Source organism: Heterocephalus glaber, unplaced genomic scaffold, assembly GCF_053883595.1.
Source record: "Heterocephalus glaber isolate CG9 unplaced genomic scaffold, H.glaber_assembly_v1.0 deba00000347, whole genome shotgun sequence".
Classification (NCBI taxonomy): domain Eukaryota; kingdom Metazoa; phylum Chordata; class Mammalia; order Rodentia; family Bathyergidae; genus Heterocephalus; species Heterocephalus glaber.
The window spans coordinates 8,573,538-8,594,930 of NW_028258143.1; the positions used below are offsets into that span (position 1 = coordinate 8,573,538).

A 21,393-nucleotide genomic window follows, 5' to 3' on the forward strand; every position below is an offset into this window, starting at 1 on the left:
GCTGCCTACAATATTAATACAGATGATTGAATTTGCATTATTTTACTTAATGGGGTTGAGGTACTCCGTAGATTGCAATTCACTTGAGTGTGACTCTAACTCCCTATTTAGCTAGTACAAGCCTCCTCCCTGTGAATTTTTGTTCCTGGCAAGCAGCTTGCTAGGAAGAGAGTTAGAGTCAATATGAGATAGATTCTTAGTGTTGTTTCCTCTTGATTAGTGGGGACCCTTAATTGCTCAGTTTTAAGCTGCATATCCTTTGGTTTTGGGTCATTGGAATTGTTGGCTCTTCTCCAAGAAGCTAGCTGATCAAGATTTGCTAGCATTCTCATGCCCTGTTTTTACAGGCTCAATTTTTCCTTTCTTGTTGATAAGTTCCTAAGGTACTATATGTCTGTTATCTCAGTCTACCTAATTTATGATACTATAGTATTTATTCCTATATGCATAATAAATGTTTGCTTCCTTTACTTAAAGACAAATGCAGTAAATAATAAGGCATTTGCTATGGTTTGAAAGTGTCACACACGTTTTATGCTACAAACTTAATCCGCATTGTTATATTTTTTATTACTTCATGTGTGCAGTATAAAATGTTTACATTCCTTGTGTAGAGTTGGTATATATACGTAATACTTCTTAATTTCTTTCTTCATTCTCTTTCCCTCCACTCATCTGTTAATCTCCTTCCACTTTACAAATTGGTGGGTTTTGGTGGTGTGGCCTATGGAAAGTAATTAGAAGTAGATAAGATTATGAGTGAGGCTCCCACAGCAGAAAAAGCGGTTTTGAAACAAGGGGGAAGGGGAAAGAGGAAAGGAAGAGGAGGGGGAGGGACAGGGAGAAAGAGAAGGAGAAGGAGAAGAAGAAAAAGGAGGAGGAAGATGAGCAGAAGGAGGGGGAGGAGAAGGAGAGGAAGAAGAAAATGGAGAGCGACTTATGCTGACACACTGTCTTACCATGTGATTCTTCTCACCATGGCACGATGCAGCAAGAAGGCCTTCACCAGATGCCAGGCCTTCATCCTTGGACTTCTCAGCTTTTAGAACTGTGAGCTAAACAAACATTTATTCTTTATAAATTACTGAGTCAGTGATATTAAATTATAGCAACAGAAAATGGGCTAAGACATCATTGTATCTCCAACTTTCCTTGGAATCCTCACTTGATAGTGTGAAAGAAGATAATCTTGAAGCCTCTTGAGGCCTTTAAAGCCACTACTCAATGACCCTGGGAAACTGAACTTACTGTTGACTGCCTGTTCATCTACTTCTGTATCTATGACTTGGCTAAATGAAACTTCAGCTGTTTATCTGAGATATAAAAGTATTTACTGTGTGTAATTCTTTGCTTAATTCCACTTTTTTTGACTCATCCCTAGAACCTCAGACAGCATTCTTTTCCCCAGAGCACAATTCATACCTAGAGCTACTTTAAATGTAGTCTTTAACCCAGCTGAGTAAAACATGATGTGTGCCTGGGATTTAGCTCAGTGGTTTTGCTGCCTGCTGCGCAAGTGCCAGGACTTGAGTTCGATCTCCGGTACCAAAAAAAGAAAAAGCAAAAAAGCTAAACAAAAGAAACATGATCTGATTATCTAAATGACGTGATTTTATTTTATAAACTGATAGCAAAGTTGTCACTCTGGGACTGGGGCTGCATTCTACACAGCACAACTTTAGTAGTACTGAATTTCTTTCCATCTACTAAAAGAAATTTTTGTATAAACACAGCTTTTAATTCTTGCCTCTAAGAAATTTTTTCCTTCTTGGCATGTTACCCAGACCATTTCTTCAGTTCTGTTCAGAAACGTTTTTTTCCTCTAACATAGCAAATCACAGAGCATTCATTTGTCAGTCTTTCCTTACCTTTCCTTTGTAATGGAGAGTAGATTCTTTTCTTCAAAATATAAAATGATAATAATCTCAGGCAAAAGCACAATTACAGCACACGTGAGGCCCTGGAATAGTGTTGCTGGAGTGCTTGCTTCCTGAGCTCACAGTGAACTACTGACAGACTTTTGTGGTTCTGCCAATAAACTGCCTGCTAACTGTGTATCTTGTCTTAGTCACTAAGAACTTCTGTCAATATTACTTTTAAGTCTGTCTGGCTTTTGTCTTCTTCTCAAGCTACTAATCTGCACTAATCTGATACATGTTAATAATTTTTACTTTATAAACATCCATTTCTGTTTATTTTGTGAATGTTAGACAGCTTACTGAAAATGGTTCCCAGATATGTTATTCTAAGAATTTTTAGTCAGTTATCATCATCCTAGGATTCCCTTTATTTCTTTTATATCAAGCCCCTTGTTTGCTTGATCCTACTCTGCCTTGTTCTTTCATTAATGCCTTCCCCATCCCAGTCCTGGGTATTGAACCCCAGCAACTTGCATTGACCTGCATCCCTAGCCCTTTCAATTTTTTTTTTTAAATTTTGAGACACAGTTTCACTTGTTTTCCCAAGCTGGCATTGTACTTGTGATCTTTCTGCCTCAGCTTCCTGAGTCACTGGGAGTACAGACATATGTTACTGCTCCTGGGTATTCCCTCTTCTGATAATATACTCTCCATTATTTCTCTGAGAAAAATTGTGTGGGAATGTATTATTGTTAAAGCAGAAAAACAGAGCCATAGCAATTATTCTATCGGATTTATTTTAAGAACTGGTTTATTTGATTTGGGGAACTCACTAGGCAAGTCTAAAATCTGTAGGGAAGGCCAGATCTCTCAGACATAGGTTGATGATGCAGTTCACTGGTAGTGCTTCTTCCAGGAAACCTCAGTCCTGGTCTAAAGCCTTCCAACTGTTTGGATTAGGGGCACTCAGATTATCTAGGATTATATCTGTTTCTTAAAACCAATTAATTATAGATGTCTATTCTCTCTATTCTTTGTATTTTTTTTTATAACATTCTGGAGATTGTATAAAGTTCAAGAGAAAGCTTGGAGAGCTATTCTTAATCATTGCTGGAATTCACCTTGGCTGAACTAGATGTAATCTATTTTCTTGCATAATGTTGAATACTTTTTTAAAAACATTTTATTTTGTTTCCCTGTTTTCTAGCCTTAGTGTGAATTATTGTGCTTTTATAAACACATCACACCATTTTCATATATAATAAATGGATTTATTTGATTAAGTTTCATGTTTTTTATTTACATTTGATTCCTTGATTGTATTTGAATCTCTAGGGCAAACCCAGGTCTCTTTAATATGGAACTTCTACAGCTGGCTAATGTCATCCATTGTATTTTAATTCTCATTAGTTTCATTTCTGTATTTTGGCTCTTTCTGATTTGTGTTAAGCTTCTGAGAATATCTTATTGTAGACATCCAGATTATAGAATCCATAAATAAATTTGCACTCCTAGTTTGAAAATTGTAAGAATCTGGACATTCAGCTCTTTAATCATTAGAAAAGAACTTACAAAGTTTAATACCCAATTTCCTACCATGATGACAAATTCCTCCCTAAACAGCATGGGAAAAATGCATTCCATCTTCATCCACATAAGCAATGAATTTCAATTCATAAGCTTACACAGTTGGCTTTAGAAGTAGTAGCATTCCCTTCCCACATCCTTATCTATAGCTGCAGCCTCCAACCCAGTCCCTGAGACATATGGTTTTGTATTTCTTGGAAGGTTTGCAGCAATTCATCACTATATTCAGAATCCCTTGAGTCCAGCTATAGTGCTTGGAAATTACTCCAATGTGGAGAAGAGTCAAACTGCATATGAATGTCCTTTTCCAATAACTAACCTGTGTCTTCAAAGTGATAATAAGAATTTTGTTTAACGTTAGAATTGTAGGGTAGAAGCTCAGTTAAATATTTCGTATAATTATACTTTAAACAGTAAGCATTGGAAATACATGGGCTTTCTCCTACATTGAACCCTTGGTTAGGATTTGGAAATATTTCCATGCCAAAGAAAAAGACTTGTTGACATCATTGCTATTACTCGATAGTACCTTAGTCAACAAACAAGTAGATCTGTTAAAGTGAATTATTCACTGTCAATCAGTAGTTGGATCTACAGTAATTAATTGTCAAACTATTTCAATACTATGCAATCCACTTTCAATTTTTTGAGGAATCCACCCCGCCCCCCAAAAACCCCACATGGACAGAATTGAGTAGGTTAAGAGGTATTGGATGCACAATGATATTTTTTACAGGAACATTTTCTTTACTTGCTTAATAACATATTGTTTATTTTTGCCATGTAAAATGTAGCCAGTAAGTACCAGATAGTTGGTAGATTTTGGAGAACTCCTTGTACATAGCCTTAAAGTAACCATTGAGAAGAGGAAATTGCCACATGAAATAAAATTTTGGAGTGTAGAAAAATCTCAAATGAAAATATACAATGGAGACTGTTATGAGAAAAAACATGAAGCATAAATTAATAAAAGTCAGTCAAATATTTACAAAAGTATGTCACATTTGAACTTGTTTGATCTGCAAAACTAAGTAGAACCAATCTTGGTAAATATGTTGATAGAAAATGTCTTGGGCCGGGGATTTAGCTCAGTGGTTTCGTCGCCTGCTACACAAGCACAAGGACCCAAGTTAGAGCCCTGGTACCAAAAAAAAAAAGAAAGAAAAAAAGAAAATGTCTAGGGTCACAAAGAGCTATTTACATACCAAATAGTTTTGGGGAAAAGATGTTATTGTGTTTATCAGGAATCTATTAAACATACTGCTCTGTTCACCAGTGCTTTGGTACATTTGTTTTATTTCTGTGAGCACTAATAAAACTGAAACACATCATTATTCTAAAGTATTTTATGAGTTATTTTATGAGTTTATACAGTTATTATATAATATGTAATGATGTATTATTATTGTTGGAAATTTGTTGGAAAATTTATGTGGTATAATAGAAACATACCTTCCCACTTACTAGACTATTGTAGGGCCTGGATATTGAATTCCCTGACTGTATCATATGAGAGGAGTTCCTCCCTATAAATGCTGAAGAGCTTTCTGATCATTGAAAGGATCAGAATCAGCAACATGAAGCAGGAAAGTTTTGATGACTGTAAAGGTTGAAAGAAGATTTGGCAGAGAAAAAAGAGGGCATTTCTGTTAAAGAGTCTCCTCATGTTTACATAGCCTTAAAGCCACTTCAGTTGTTTTTCAATTGCTGTATTGATAAGGCACTTGTCTTCTAAGAGTAGGTTGTGTTTCCCTGACAATGAAAATAATGCTTTCTTTGTAGAACCTGTGTGTGTGACCTTGCCCAAATCAGACTAGGCATAACATAGAGTACACATTTCCTTGTTCTGAATGGCGCTTCATCTCAGCGGCTGTACCATGTGGTTAGCATTCAGAAATAACAGTTGTGTCTCCATGCAGTGGTGATCCATTCCCAAATGATTCTAAATGCTGACTACAACCAAATGAATATAATTACTGAGATGTATCTGGCCCTGACTAAGCATTCATCCTTTTATTAATTGACACGTGTATTAAGTTGTCTTTTTTTTTTTTTACAGGGACTTACTTAAGCACTGAGTAATTGTAGCTGTAGGGCATATAAAGTTTAATCCAATATGACTTTTTCACCTAAAGATTTTATTATGATTATTCTTGTATCTTCTTTTTTGCCCCTCTCTGAGAATTTCTCACTGCCCTTCTTGGCACACTATATTATGATTAGATTCGTTTCCAGGGACTTGGTACAGCTTAGAAAAAAATGAATCTCTTGTCTGCCAGGATCCCCATACAGACTCCACCGAGTCAAATTTAGTGCCAATGGGAAGTTGTGCTTTGTTTGATCTGCACTGATATCTGAACTGGGCCCTGGAAAAAGGAAACATGGATTTTGTTAGTATCTATGGAGCCAGAGAAAAGTATTCTGATTGCAGTCTGTCCTGATTGCTGTTATAAGTGCGGTATTTAGAACATCTACTGTGCTCTCATGGCAACCACACTCCATCTCTGCATGTACCAGATGCTAGGGCCTTTTAAGCAGATGAGCTGTACAACTTGTAAAATATCCAGTTTTTAAGTTGGAAGTGATTCTGTCTTTGATAAATTCACCTTTCAGAAGAAGATATTCTCTTACCACCCACTCAGAATGTCAGGTTCTGCCTGATCCCAATGATGATCTGTAAATATCCATATTGAACTCATGACGATGATTCAACCTAGTGATTGCATATCCTTTACTTTTCCACTCTATCAACAGCCTCTTCCTTGGGATATCTCCCAGTATTCATGTCATACCCTGTTAGGTATATTGGGAACCTCTAGGACTGCATCACATAGTTTTATAAAGATCACATTTAATTCTTTGCCATTTTTGGCACTTAACATGTGGTTAGTGTTTTAAAAAGATGAAACGTGGAGGTTATGTATAAACTTAAAGGATGTTTATGTTTGTTATCTTATGAAATCCTTGTGAGAAATGCCAAATCCATATTTCACAAATGAGAAAACTGAGGCATAAGGATTAATCATACAATAGAAGCAGATTTATAAGCCAGTTTCTTTGACATAGACTATTTTTGTCTAAAAATGCTCCATCATACCAGTACTCTCTAAAACGTGTGCCCACCAGAAGTCTCATTTTACTTAGATATTTCATCCCTTTAAACTCTGTAGTGTGCCTAGAATTTACAAAATCATGCTGAGTGGAAGCAGTGAACACTGCATGGTTTGCCCAAAGTACCAAAAAGAAATAAGGACAAAGCCATCAGACAGACTTTATTTATGATTCTGAGAGAGGATAGTGCAACTTCAGATCCACCTCAACAGCAAGTTACATTAAAATTCAGCCTTTACCACAAGGACTTAGAGGGGATGCCTTCTTCAGAGCCACTCTAGCTTGGTTTATGACAGTCTTCAAATAGAGAGACTGAGCTTCATGGAGGCTTCTTTCCCTACTTGTGGATCTGTGATCATGACTTTAATGTCAGAGCATGGAAGAGATCTTAATAAGGATCAAGAGTCTCATTTTACAAATGAAGATACAGATAATGTAAGGTTAAGTGACCTGTTCTATCAGGACCTTGGAGCAAGTTGTGCTTCTTTACTCCTTAATTGATTCACTTGAAAAAATATTTGAAAACTTACCTTGTTCCAGGAACTATTCCAGCTACTGAAAATACAGTAGTGGAGAAAGAAAGAAGGAAATCAAGAAGGACAAAAGAAAAAAAGGAATGAAGGAATAAAGGCAGGAAAACAGTTACTGCTTTGATGAGTTTATATTCCTATTGAGGAAGGCAGATAATAAATAAAAATGAAAAAGTAAATTATAGAGTATATTAAAAGGCAATAACATACAACTGAAAAAAAGTCAAGAAAGACAGTTAAGTAGTTCTAGGGGCACTGGGTAAATTTTAAATAAGTTGATCAGAGGGCTACTCACTGAGAAGTGAATTTTTAAATTTAAAGGAAGTAAAAGAGTAAGTGATGAGATTATCTGGGAAAAACCTGTGTAAAATCCCTAAATCAGGAGAACGATGGCACATTTGGGAATGCAGAGCCTGGCTGGCTAGGGCAGAATGACCTGGGTGCAGAAGAGTGGGACCGGAAGACCATTATAAGACCTTCATTTTTTACTCTGAGTAAGATGAGGTATTGGAGAAATTAGAGCAGTTGAGTGATATCATTGAGCATAATTTTAAGTGCATTACTATAGGTTTGGGAGTTGAGAATAGATTAGAGGGAAGCCAGGATACAACCAAAGAAACCAGTTAAGAGGCTATTGCAGTAATCCAGACAAGAGAAGATAGTGGCTCAGATCAGGTGTAGTGGTAGAAATGATTTTTTAAAAAATTAATTTTATTGGTACATTTGAGGTATACAATATAATGACATTCATCATTGGAAATTTGCACCTTTACATAATCCACCTTGGTTCTTATTTTTTCCTCATTCCCCTGCCCTCCCTTCAACCCCTCCACCTCTCCCTACCTACAAAGACTTTGTTTCTATTTTTTCTTTTTCTCATATTAATTCCATTCCCTTCTTTATTTTCCCCTACCCCTTCCACTCCCCTTCCCCTTTAGACCTTTTCTTCCTATTTCACATTATCTACTATACCTTTGGAAAGGGCTGGGGGATTCAGCTCAGTGGCACCATGCCTGCCTCACAAGCACAAGGTCCTGAGTTCGATCCCTGGTACCCAAAAAAAAAAAAAAAAAAAGAAAGAAAGAAATGATAGAAACAGGTCAGATTTGGATATATTTTGAATGTGTAGCCAAGAAGATTTGCTGAATAATTCGATTTAAAATGAGAAAGAGAAATTAAAAATGATTCCAAAGTTTGAAGGTTTAACAATTCAAAAGATAGATTTGCAATTAACTAAGATTGCAAATGTAGCAAAAAGAGCAAGTATGGGAAAAGTAAGCAATTCAGTTTTAGAAATATTTAGCTTGAAATGTCTATATCCAAGTTGTGATTTCAAACAGGCAGATGAATAAGAATCTAGAGTTTAAGTAAGAAAATTAGATTATTTAGTAATCATCAGAATATAGGTGATATTTAAAGCCATGAGAATCCACGGTTTTATATATGTATTACTTATTATTGTCTTCAATGTCAGTTATATGGAGGTGGTCATATTCTTAGAGTAAAATGAAAGCGGCATTTTATAGTGCTGCCTCTGCTCCACTAGCCCGGTGTTAACTCATCCCTCACTGTTTCTGAGCACTTTCTCCATGAAGACTAAATCCCCTTGAATAATTAGCCTCCAACAGACCAAGTACTAGCCAAGTGCTAGATATCTATGTATATGTAAATGTAATACTTCACCGGATTTTAAAGATTTCAGATAACTATGGCTTTGTTTGTTTCTTGATGAATGAAATGATTTTCTGAGATTGAGTTTGAGTCGTTGAATCCAAATAAGCTTTTCATCCCTATCTTCTAGGCACTGGTTCAAAGATGTCTGTGTATTTAAGAATTATAAAGTGCTTATTTAAAATACAGACTCTCTGGTCTTATCTCCAGAGATTCTGATTCATTAGGTCTGGAATGGAGCTTATGAGTTTACATAGCAAATAATTCTGATCCTGATTCAAAATCAGAAGAAACACTTTTGACTGAATGGATGATTCTGTTACCCACTGTCTTTAGTAGAGAGCAGAAAATTTCTAGGATTGGTGGGATGTTTATGGAAAGATTATGATCTTAAAAGAAAATCTAAATGTGGATTATATTAAGGTAAAGAGGTGTGTAATTTAGGAAAGAATGTGCAAGTCCATATAAGAGAGGACTTTTTAGTAATCAGCTCTATGAAGTAATATGGCAGCTGCTTGTGAAAAAGTGTTTTGTTATTCAAGAAAAATACTAATTCAAGATGGCACACAGGAGATTTCTGGGAAATAGGGATTTGTTAGTTGATTTCTAAATCCATCATATTTTTGAAGACCAATGTAGAGAAATGTCTAAAGAAGTTATATATGAAGCTCCTACTAATTCTTAGATTCTTGGAGTATATTTAGGCGTCAAAATGACACAGGGCTAACTCTTATTTTCATCATTATATTCCCTACCTCTTTAACCTGGGGCTGTCCTGACAGAGTAAAACAATTAAAAACTGTTTCTACATTTTCGTTTATTTTGTTGGTAAGTTTCCTGCTTCATGTGGGTAATGCATGGTGACTTAGAGCTGGTCTGAGTAAGACTGCACCCATCTCAGACAAGACATATAAATGGCAGGAATGACAATGTGGAAACCTGTTCTATGGGAGCCCAGACTGGAAAATCTCTAAGGCCTCTTTAATTCTAGGTACTATGAGGTCTAAAAATCCATGAGGTCATGCAGAGTCCATGCCTATACTTATGATAAACACTGTTCGTTTGTTAGAGAAATCACATATCCAGGTCTTATTCCCCGAATAAAGTCAGGGAAAACCCTGAAACATCAATAACCTCAGCTCATTATTCTGTCTTTTAAATGATTCATAAATAGCAAATACTTAAGTCTACCGAATTGCCCATTACAGACAAGGAAAACAGATTTTAATTTCCATGCATGCTTTTCAAAATTCATTTAAGGGGCCGGGGATTTACCTCAGTCGTTCCACCGCCTGCCTCGAAAGCGCAAGGTCCCAAGTTCAATCCCTGGTATCAAAAAAAAAAAAAAAAAAAAAAACATTTAAAAATGCACTCACTTTTTAAAAATTCTTAGTGTTATTTTTCTCTGGGAATTTGTTATATGCAAATTTGTCAGTCAGTGGCATTTCTGTCAGAATTCCAAAGGTGCATTTAGCAGTGGTAAAACAAAACCCTCAGTGGTAGGCATATTTTACTATAAGATAACATTCCCCTTTTAGGAATTGTTTGCCATGTGTCTTTGAACACCTAGGAATTGTATTATCTCATTGTAGCAGAAGGCTTAGTGTTACCTAATGTAATTATGTTATGAAAGAAGCTGCAGTTTCGAATGAACTATATTGTTCTGCTTATGTTTTTAAATGACAGGTTTAATAATAATAAAACGGGTAACTTTAAGTAACATACAAAGAGAAGATCATAAAATTACACCAAACTTGATGTATCACGGACTTTTTAGAAGAAGTCTCTGTAGTGATTAGATGGGATAATCTTAAAACAACTTAATATATTGAGTTTATCTGAAGCAAATGTTTCCTCCTATAAAATGTATTAAATCTATGTAAGACATTTTAGTCTTAAACTTAACTTTTAGCAGCTCAAAATTATTTTCTTCCTTCCACTTAAAACACCATGGGTTCCTTTTGGGAATTATTTCTTACTTACTGTTTGCAGTTTTTACTCTCAGAGTCCTCCTTGAACCAGTCAAATATATTTGCCCAAAGTTTGACTCTTGGTATAAAGGGAGGAAAAATAGAGCCAATTTCTGCACACAGGACTGAAGAAAACATTGATTGGTTCCTCCTGCTGGGATCTTGATACCTGCATTCTTGGACTCATTTCTGAGTATACTTCTGCAGTTACTCCTTTGGTTCTGTGATTCAGTCATATCTTTCCAATAAGTCTTTTTTTTTAGTTTTCAAATTTAGAAGTGCTAGCCTTTGTTTTTGTAGCTTGAAGATCCCTAATTGACATATAAGCTCTTGCAGACCTCCTTAATCTCTGTTAGCTTTCTAAAGGCTACTACAAGATTTAACATTTTATATGACTATACTGATGATCTGATGTTTACACCTTTCCACTGATATGTGTGTGAATACATGCTTGCACATGTGTGTGACATGTGAGACATATGTAAACAGTAAGTTTCCACCAGCATCTTTACACGACCTTGGCCTTTTCTACTTAATGAAAATTATTAGACTTAAAACAGGAACAAAATAAAGGGTAGATAGTAGGAAGTAGAGAGATCTTTTTCAAGTGGGAAGGGGAACAAGAGATGATAAGGGAGGGAAGTAAGTGGGAAAAGGATTTAAAAAGTGAAGAAAACAATAGAAATAGACCCTTTTCAAGTAGGAAGGTGATTAAGAGTTGAAGAGAGCAGAGAGGAATGGGAGGGGGAGGGGACAAAAAAGAATTAAAATATGTTATCCATATATATGAAATCCCCACGATAAGTGTAATGATTGTATACTGATAATGAAGAGTACCTTAAAAATAAATAATAAAGAAAACAGAAAACAGATGTATTCTAAGCATTTTCCTTAACTATTCTTCATAGTTTATTAATGAACTTGTAAAACCAGTTTTAAAGAAAAAGAGAAAAGCCCTTTACTACAATGAACACAATGCTAAGTGATTTGTGCTTGATATCTCGAGAAAGTAAATCAAGTTCTATTAACTACCAAGAATTCCATTCTTACTATTGGGCAGAAAATCAACATAGGAAAAGATTGTAAAAGTATAGCAATAACATTTATAGAATATCCATGTATATTTCTTAAGAGGTTCATGAGAATCTAGAAAAAGAGTGTATGAAAAAAGCCTATTGTATGAAGCTTGGGAAGATTAAGACTGAGCTCTATCTTGTCTCTTATACTGACCCTTCATGACTGTCAGTCATTTTCTTTGACAGTGGGACAAAATGCCCAACACCCAAAATTAAAGGAGGAAAGATTTACTTTGGCTTACAGTTTGTAAGATTTCAGTCCATAGGCTGCTGGTTCCAAGGTAGGAAGCCATGGCAGAAGAGAGATACAGAGAATGAAGGGAGGAACCGGGAAGGGAGATGAGCCCATCTAGGTCACGCCCCCACTGATCCATCTCTTCTAACCAGGACCAGGTCCCACCTCCTAACATCACATTTAGCTATGTCACCCCCATAATCCAAAACCTCCACCTTTGAGTGCATGAGATGGCTTTGTCACTTTTTCCTTATTGGGACAAAATACTCAACACCCACAAGTTAAAGGAGGAGAGGTTTTTTTGGTTTACAGTTTGTAAAAGTTTCAGTCCATAGGCAGCTGGTTCCAAGGTAGGGCAGCAGGCATGGCAGAGGGACATGGCAGAAGAGAGACAGTTCATGATGTGGTAGGCAGAAAACAGAGAAAGATCAAGGAAGAAGAAAGGATATATACCCTTCCAGTCTATGCCCACAGTGACCCACTTCTTCCCACCAGGCTTCAACTCTTAACATCATACCCAGTTATATACCCTTCAGTGGACTAATCCAGTGATAAGTATCATACAATCATGATCCAGGAACCTCCCAGAAGCCCTATCTAAGAGTGCATGAGGCTTTTGGGGGACATCTAGATATAAACCATAATAATGACCATTATTTTCCCAAGTGTAAAGTGAAGATGATAATTTCTCTACATCATAAAGTTATATGAAGAGGCAAGTTTATACAGCTATTTCTTTTTCTTATAGTGTTAGGGATTAAACCCAAAGCTTCATATATACTAGGAATCACTTTACCATTGAGCTGAATCCACAGCCCCAAGACACTTTTTTAAAACAAACAAAAAAAAATCAGTTACAGTAATGTAATAAGTGGGCATTAATATCTATCAAACACATACTATTTCTTAGGTTCTCCATTAGCTGTATTTTTATTGTCTCAGCACCCCAAACCAAATGAATTGAGAATTATTATCAGAGAAATGAAATAACTTACCAAGATCAACAATGGTAGGGCTTAGATTCACATTCCTTGTATATGCCTGTGGCTGTTAATCATGTCAACTTGACTGGGTTAAGAAACGCCTAGCAATCTAATAAAGCACACTTCTAGATATTCCTGTGGAGTGTTTCCAGGAATGATTGGCATTCAGGCCAGCAGATTTGTTAGGGGAAACCTGATTGTGGGGGTCATCACTCAATAGGCTTGTAGCCTGAATGGAATGAAAGGAGAAGAAAGAAGAAGTTTGTCTGAATTGAAAAAGCTCCATTCTGCTTGAGAGATGTGTGTGTGTGTGCGTGCGTGTGTGTGTGTTTGGATTATTTTCTGCCTATTGCCATCACCTGCAGCATCAGATCCTAGTTTCTTCAGCTTTTCAAGTTGGACTCATATCAGTGACTTTCCAGGGAGTTTACAGGCCTTTTCTCCTGGATTGGCCCTGCATCCTCATTCCTCTTGTTCTGCAGCTTCCAGCTTCTTGCACTGAGCTATGACCATCAGTTTCATCAGCTATGTCCATCAGTTTCATCTTACAGCATTCTAGGGCTTTTCTAGCCCACATCTCCAAGCCTTTCTAAATTCTTTCTGCAAACCATTTCCAGAAGCTTCTGAACCACATGGTCGGTCATATATAAGCACAGCAACAATCCCATTCCTGATACCATTTTCTGTATTTGTCAGCTTTCTAAGTACTGTTCCCCTCCTCTGCTTTCCAGCCTCCATGAACTAAACAGCTTTGCTCTGCCATGCCCTCCCACCATGACATTTCTGCCTTGAAGTCAGCCAATCATGGACTGATCCACTGAAACTGTTTACCAAATTAAACTTCTCTCTTCTCCTTTAAGATTTGAGTGTGGGGTGTTGTGTCCCAGCAACAAGAAAGCTTACCAGTACAATGCCTTTCCTATATTGAAGCTAGGCTTGACCTTATGTTTTGCTTTGGCCATTAGGATATTAGGAAGCATGACATAAGCAAAATCTTAATAAGCAATTACACTTTGGGGGCTTGTCTCTGCAGTGCTTCTTCTTTGAACTCTGGAACTCACATTATTGGATCCTAAGCTAAGAATCAAAAGCAAGACTCCAGATATGTAGCCTCGTTGGACCCCTTCTAGCCAGGGGCTAGATATTTAGGCCACTTCAGCAAAGCCCCAGATACCATGGAGTAGAAACAAATTATTTTCATTGTGGGTTGCCTGAATACCTAAGTCACAGTCATAATTATATAAAATAATTGTCATGGTATACCACCTAAGTTTGTTGTGGTCTATCATGCAACAATAGATAATTAATATTTAACTTGGGCTCAATTTAAATAAAGCTTGAATACTTTTACCTGCAATATAGTGTCTTAAATTATTGAACTTTCCTCTAGATTCTCAAAGTCCAGACTCTTACTTTGCAAAGACATGACACAAAATTTTATTAAAAAGTAAAGTGAAAAGCAAGGCATGGTGATGCATGCCTGTCATTCCAGCACTCTGGGAAACTAAGTTAGGTGAATTACATGTTGGAGCCCAGCCTGAGCAACTTAATGACTTAGTGAGACCCTGTCTCAAAATTAAAAAATTAAAAAGGGCTGGTTATGTCACTCAGTGTAAAGGCCCTGGGTTCAATCTCCAGTATTGGGAGAAAAAAAGTGAAAGTTGTTAGGATCAAGATGGAGTCACATGTAACAAACACTAACAAAAAATAAATAAAGCTGAGAATCTATGTAGGAGGGCCCTCATATACATATACCTACAATAAGAACTATTACAAAAGTGAAATGAAGGGCTTGTGTGCACATTTTCCTGTAGCATAACTTTTGCCAATGGCTTTCCAAACTGGAACAAAATATTATACCCGTCCCCTTGCCACCCCCCATGCCCTGGATCTGTTATGGAACCCGTGTCCAGCATTTGCAAATGCTTCTGCTTATTCTTGAATAAACTCGTATTCTTTTGAGGCTATCTCTTTGCTTGTTATTTAATTAAAACTTTTCCTTTTTTCAGTCTTGTATTTAATAAAACATATCATACTATCTTCTAAATACTAATTATATTTATTAGAAAGAATTCAAACACGAAGAAGGCAGTAAGGGGTTTAAATGTCAGTTAAATCTCCCATGTAAGAAGAAACTTTGCTAATTTTAGATAAAATTTAAGCATATTCCTTTAAAAAACAGAGAGCTAGACAGAAAGAAAATACTTTTAAATAGGATTATAGGATATAGTATTTTATTGGATTCTCCCCTTTGCATTTAATTTCTTATGATGTCTGATGGATTCATTCTGCTGGGCTCCCTGGGATTGTGACCCTCATTGTCTTTTCCTAGGATAGTATTTAAAATTTTTTGGAGTGCTGGTTTGTAATTCATGAAGTTCCTCAGGTGCTCTTCTTTAGGTATCTTATTTCTCCATCAATTTTGAAAGATAGTTTTGCAGGGTACATCAATCAGGGTTGGAGGTTGTTTTCTTTTAGGGCTTGAAATACTTCACTCCAGGCTCTTCTTGACTTGAGGGTTTGTGTTGAGAAGTCTGTTGTGATTCTAATGGGCTTTCCTTTGTATGTGATTTGTTTCTTTTCTCTAACTGCTTGTTCTTGATATATTAACTATTATATGCCTCTGTAGATTTTTTTTTTTTTATCATGGCTAGTAGGAGTTCTATATGTCTCACTTATCTGTATGTCAAGTTCTTTTCCCCTGCTTGGGAAGTTTTCTGCCATTACTTCTGTGAACAGTTTTTTTTATGTTGTTTGCATTCTCTCCTGTTTCTTCATTGACTCCGATCAATCTTATGTTATTCTTCTTTGCATCCTCTAGCAGCTGCTGGATTGATTTCTCATGGTCCCTTACTATTTTGAAGCAATCTTTCTTTTCCTGGTCACTAATTGCAATCTTGTCTTCTATATCTGATATTCTGTCCTCACATTGGCTCATACTGCTATGTTAACTATCAATGGAGTTTTTAATCTGGATATCTGTTTGCATTTGTTTTATGGATTCCATTTGTTTCCTATGTTGGGATTCCATCATGTTCCTCAGTTCCTCTCTTTTTTATCTGTGTCTGCTGTAGAGTTATTAATCATTTCTTGGACTACAGGCATAATCTCTGTTGTTATCAGAGAAATTATTTCTGATTTCATTTTTTCCAGATCCTCTTTCATTGCCAGTTCAGGGAGTCCAGGTGGTTGAGTATCAGATTTTTCCATCTCATTGCTCTTTGGGGTTGCCTTAGGTGATCTGGAAGTCATTTTGAGACTTGTTTATGTATCTTCTCATTTCAACAGGTGCAACCTGCTGTTCCTTTTTTGAAGCAACTTTTTGCCCACCCTGTGGTCTTCAGTTCTCAGCAAGCCACCAACCAGCCTTTTCTCTGCTGCTCACCACTGTGCCAATTTCTGGGTTCAGAATGGTGGCCTTCTGGATCCCTGTGCTCCCCTGTTGTCCCAGCAGGGTTCTGGCTGTGGCCTGTGCACATTTGGGATGGTATCTGTGTGTGCCTTTGCCTGCGGCCTGTCCCCCTGTGTAGCTGTTGTCTGGGAGGGCCTTTGGCTGGGGGCTGGGCACCTGAGTCTACAGTGTCTGAGCAGGCTTCTGGCTGGGGTCTGCATGCACTTACCAATGGTATCTGAGAGGGCCTCTGGCTGTTGCTTGTGCACCTGTGTAGCTCTTTTCAGGGTGGGGCCCTAGCTGGGATCTGCGCCGCTCTGGTCCACACAGGCTTCTTGCTGGGATTTGAGCTCACCTGCCTATGGAATCTAGGCAGGCCTGTGGCTGTTGCTTGTGTGCCTGTGTGGCTCTTTTCCAGGGGGCCAAGCTCCTGGGGTCTGAGTGGGGCCCTGGTTGGGACCTGCCCGCACCAGTGCAGCTCTGGGCTGTGATGGGGTCTTTTCGCTAGCTAGTATAGATTATTTTAAAAAGTAAAAAACAAATTTCTCTTGGGCCAACATACACACACACACACACACACACACACACACACACATGCAATAAATAGAATCCAAGAAGAGCTTGATGGAAATATGGACTTCAAATAAATATTTCTCTTTTTTGCATAAAAATTTTTCTAAAATATTTTTCCAGGATTATTAAAGAAATTTTATAAGAGACTAACTTCAAGACACTGAAATAATTTTATTTTCAGAGCCTCAGTTTTAACTGTGACTCCCTGCTATAAATGAAGAAGACATTAGCAGTCATATAATTTCTCTTATCTCTATCTCTTCAAGTTTTTCTTTGTTTTCAACATAATAGAAATATCATTAATGTACTATAACTAGATTTTATTTCCTTCAGAACTTTGTAAAACCAATCTCCACTGTAAAGAAATTTGAGGCCAGTGTGATTCCTTCCCCACTGATAGTAATTGGCTTTTGGGGGGATCTTTTTACTTGAATATTTTTCCATTATCCTTGATAATAGCAAAACTAGCATGCACAGAATAACTGGAATATAAATTGGCATTGATAGATCTTTCTAGTTTGAAAACAATGTGTGTTCAGTCTGCATCATTTGTTTTGTTCATTATAGGAACATTTCATGTTTTATATTTTTAAGTATGTTTTTCTGCCTTGTTTGTTCTTTATAACCCAATATCTTTTCGTTAAATCCTTCTGTCTTTCATATCCACTAGTTTTTTTTTAATCTCTAATCTTTGTTACTTTTCTTTCCTTTTTCTCCTCCTCCCCCTCTTCCTCTTCTTTCTTTTTCTTTTTTTCCTTCTCCACTCTTCTTTCTTCTTTGCATTCACTGTTGTTATATCTGACCTTTTTGCTGTAAGAACAAGTTTGTATTCAATAGAACCTTTTAAAATTTTCTTTGCTCTTTTGAGTTAATTTATTTTTCTTACTTTAGCCACAGTCAGTTTCTTCTTATGCAAGTCAAACAGAATTCAACTAAGATGCTTAAAATTTAGAGATATTTTAAAAATTACTCTCAGGTTGGAGATGAGGTTAGTAAGAAAAAAATCAAAGAATAGTAAGATCTCAAAACTAAAGTACTAAAAGGTATTTCAAACTCCTATCACCCCTATGACTATAGGAAGGAGAGGAAGAAGTAGTGTACTGGAGATTACTGCTAGTGACCACATACAGGAAGGTCACTTCCTGTCTGAGCTGGTGTGCAGGGTCATTCTTACTGCTAGAGACTTTTATGGAAGCTAGGGAAGATTGGGGAGAAACACCTAGGCCTCTAGCTCTTCCCACTTCCTCATCTGCTGCCCAGATAGATGCCTCAGAGCAAAGACCCAGGGTAATTTGTGTCAGGGATCAGCTCCCTCTGGACCCCTCTGGCAGAGAGCGGCAGAGAAGGGTGGTGGTGGTGGTGGTGGTGTGTGTGTGTGGGGGGGGGGTTGTTGGCACATATTTGTTATGTTTCTGAAGGAAAGGTTTTAACTCTTCAATAAGTTCAAATAGTTTACTCCTTAAAAAGTAATAAAAATAGCAAAAAAAGGAAATAAATATTTACTTCTTTCCACTGGTGGGTGTGCTTTTGTTTATGCATCTGCCAAGTGTCCACCAGCATCTTCATGATGCCTTGATCTTTCCTAATTAGATGAGGAAACATTATTTTTAGAGCAAGAAATAGGTAGTGTCCTAGGGAATCTCCCCAAGCAATGAGTTCTTCATATTTTGCATTTTTAGGATCTATTTTATTTGAAGAAAGAGAGAAGACGTCAACTAGAGAAAAGTGTTATCTGTCCTGAATTGTTCTTTTTCCCGAGTCTACAAACTCTCTTTTCATCTCATACTATTGTTTTATCAACTCTTTTTAAAGCTCATTTCAAAAGTGGATTTATGTTCTCATTAAATTTATCTGTAACTTGAAAGTAACTATGAAGTATTTCTATCTAATTTTTAAGGAACAGCTTCTTCTAAGTTGGGTTCTTTGCTTTTGCATTAGATATTTGTTGATTTTTGCAGTGCTATATATATTCTCCATACTCATTCTCAGGTAATTCACCATTAATACGGTGTTGGTATCTTCTTCTGCCACATGAGAAGTATTTGTTTTTCTTAAAGCTACAGGTACTGAATACTTTCATTATATCCACTTTTTCTATAGTCTGAGAGCAGGTCAGGGGAAAGAAGACAGCTCACTTCAGGTGAATGTGTACAGTTTTCATCTTCCTTAGAGTGCCTCATTTCATGAATGCCTCTGTCATGACAATTTCTTAGAGCTGGGCATTAGCTTGCTGTGTTCCAGGCCCAAGAGACAGAGTTTGAGTTCTGATTTTGGCAGTCATGATTAAAGAATGTGTAGTAAAGAATATGTCAAAAAATCAGGAACTGGATATGTTGATTTTCCTATGTGGTGCCAGATGATAATAGATCTAGATAGACAGATTAGAGTTTTCTCTAAAGTGATATATCTTACTTAACTCTATTATCTATAATGAGTGACTACATAATTCCATCTTGTTACTAACTGTAGAATGAAAAGATGGGGTGGCAACCATGATGCTGGGAAAATTCATCATACTGGAAACCAAAACCTATATAAAGAACTGGGTGGAGATGGTTCTAAAAGGTACAATGAGAAATGAGTCAGTGAAAGGAGCTAAGAAACAGCTGGCATAATTCTATTTACATTTCCACGAACTTCTAGGGAATTCCACAAAATATATTAAACTACACAGTTTTACATCACTGCAATTTGGTCATGTTTATTATCTTGACAATCCCCAGAATTTTGCTGAAACTGTGAATAAAGAGATAATTGACTCAGAGGTAGGAAAAAGAATAGGATTATTAGCTGTAAGGATGATGTAGGCCTAGAGTGCCTACTGGCTATTTTTGCCACTCTTTGGGGCAATCTGCCTAGGGAAAAATAAAGATATTATTGAAGCAGGACTTAAAGAAAAAGGAAAAACAATTTTTCCCAACCTAAGCAATTTCCCTTAGACTTTTCCCTCCCTGTGGCTGTTGTTTTCTGCTCTATTACAAATAAAATTAGTAACTTTGTCCCTGTAAATAAGAGTTCACAACTTGCTGTTCTTATAAGATTCTGTTTTTACCTGACCAAGGCCACCGAGATATGCTAAGTTACAAAACTGTCTAATTACCTTTATTCTGCTTCTGTCCACAATTTTCATGCCATTAGATAGACCAATCCCCCTCCAGAACATGTATAAAACTAGAGCTCTTCTTTTGTTCTGGGCTCAACCTTTGGACACAAGTCCACTGAGTCCATGTGTACCAAAATAAATCCTCCCATTTCAGTGGATCGCTCTGATCTCTTAAATTCTGCAACAGAATGATAAAGCTAAGTCCTCCAGGGCATAATTAGAGCACTATGATCTAGTCATGTCTGAAGTTCATCTCTTGATCTTCCCAGTCTGCAAGCCAGATAAATCTTTCTTTCAGCTAGTTGGATAGGACTCCTGTTACTGAAAAAGTTCTTTTATTAATGTATTTTGTTTCCTAGGGATTGGTAGGGAGGAAAATAGCTTGACTTCAGAAATAGCTAGGTTTGTGCTTTGGAAAGAAGATCTCTGTTGTGGAGAAAGAATGGTGGAAAGGAGTACTTTGAAGCTGTGTGAAAGAAAACAAACAATAGCAAAACAGATGAATAATTTAAGTCCACAGTGACACCACTTGGAGGTGCAGCAATATAATGATGATGTTTATTATTCCAGGTGATTTGTCTGATTTTTCTGGTTAGGTATCTTTTCCCTCCACATATGTTTCTTCAACATGTTTCTCATCAAGTAGAGTACATATCAGTGTATAAAGGAAGAAACTATTGGGAATTGAGGATCTGAGTGTTATTACTACTGATTCGCTTCTTTGTTTGTGCTTTTGATCTTCTTAGGACACTGAAAAGTCTTTGAAACTGTGAACCATGCCCTATGGTGTTCTCAGAACTTGGTATAGCATTGAACAACCATGGCATTTAAATAAATGTTTTGGCGTAAACCTTTCTCTTTATGTGAGAGTGAAAAATCAGTATTATGCCCAAAGAAGTGGTCGAAAGAGATAGGACTCAGTGTCAAGGAATCAAGAATGAGCTAATGGCTTAAAGATTCCATCAGGCACATAAAATATCCTGACACTACTAAAAAATTGTCTCCAGGAAGGAAAAAATGCTACAATTAAGTATACATATGCTTTGTATAAAATTTTGAAGTTGTGTTAAATTTGTAAATGACAATTGTCCTACTCCAAAAAATTTTAATTTTTGAGCTATCACTCTCTGACTATCAGTATTTTGCCTTTTAAAAGTTTACATATAATGTATTGTGGACATGTCAGAAAATGTAAACTTTAGAAGTCAGAAGAAAAACAACATTACCTCATTCTTTTTCTTACATGGAAAGTTATAAAGCATCTTTGCAACACATGACAAAGATCCCAAATGCAGCTCAGGATT

At 36.7% G+C, this 21,393-nt stretch overlaps 1 protein-coding gene across 8 annotated transcripts in view; it reads left to right on the plus strand.

The window, feature by feature from the left end:
* LOC110343870 (uncharacterized) overlaps positions 1 to 21,393 on the plus strand; it is a 217,266-nt gene that overhangs the window by 21,221 nt on the left and 174,652 nt on the right. For 2 of the 8 annotated variants that reach the window (XR_002386467.2, XM_087197633.1), the window contains exon 3: positions 992 to 14,908. The exons of the other annotated variants lie outside the window; for them this stretch is intronic. Coding sequence is in view for 1 of the 2 variants with exons in the window: in XM_087197633.1 (XP_087053759.1) it covers positions 992 to 1,059 (68 nt within the window). In the remaining variant the exon portion in view is untranslated. Of the gene's footprint in view, positions 1 to 991; positions 14,909 to 21,393 lie in introns of those variants that run through there. 8 annotated transcript variants of the gene reach the window in all.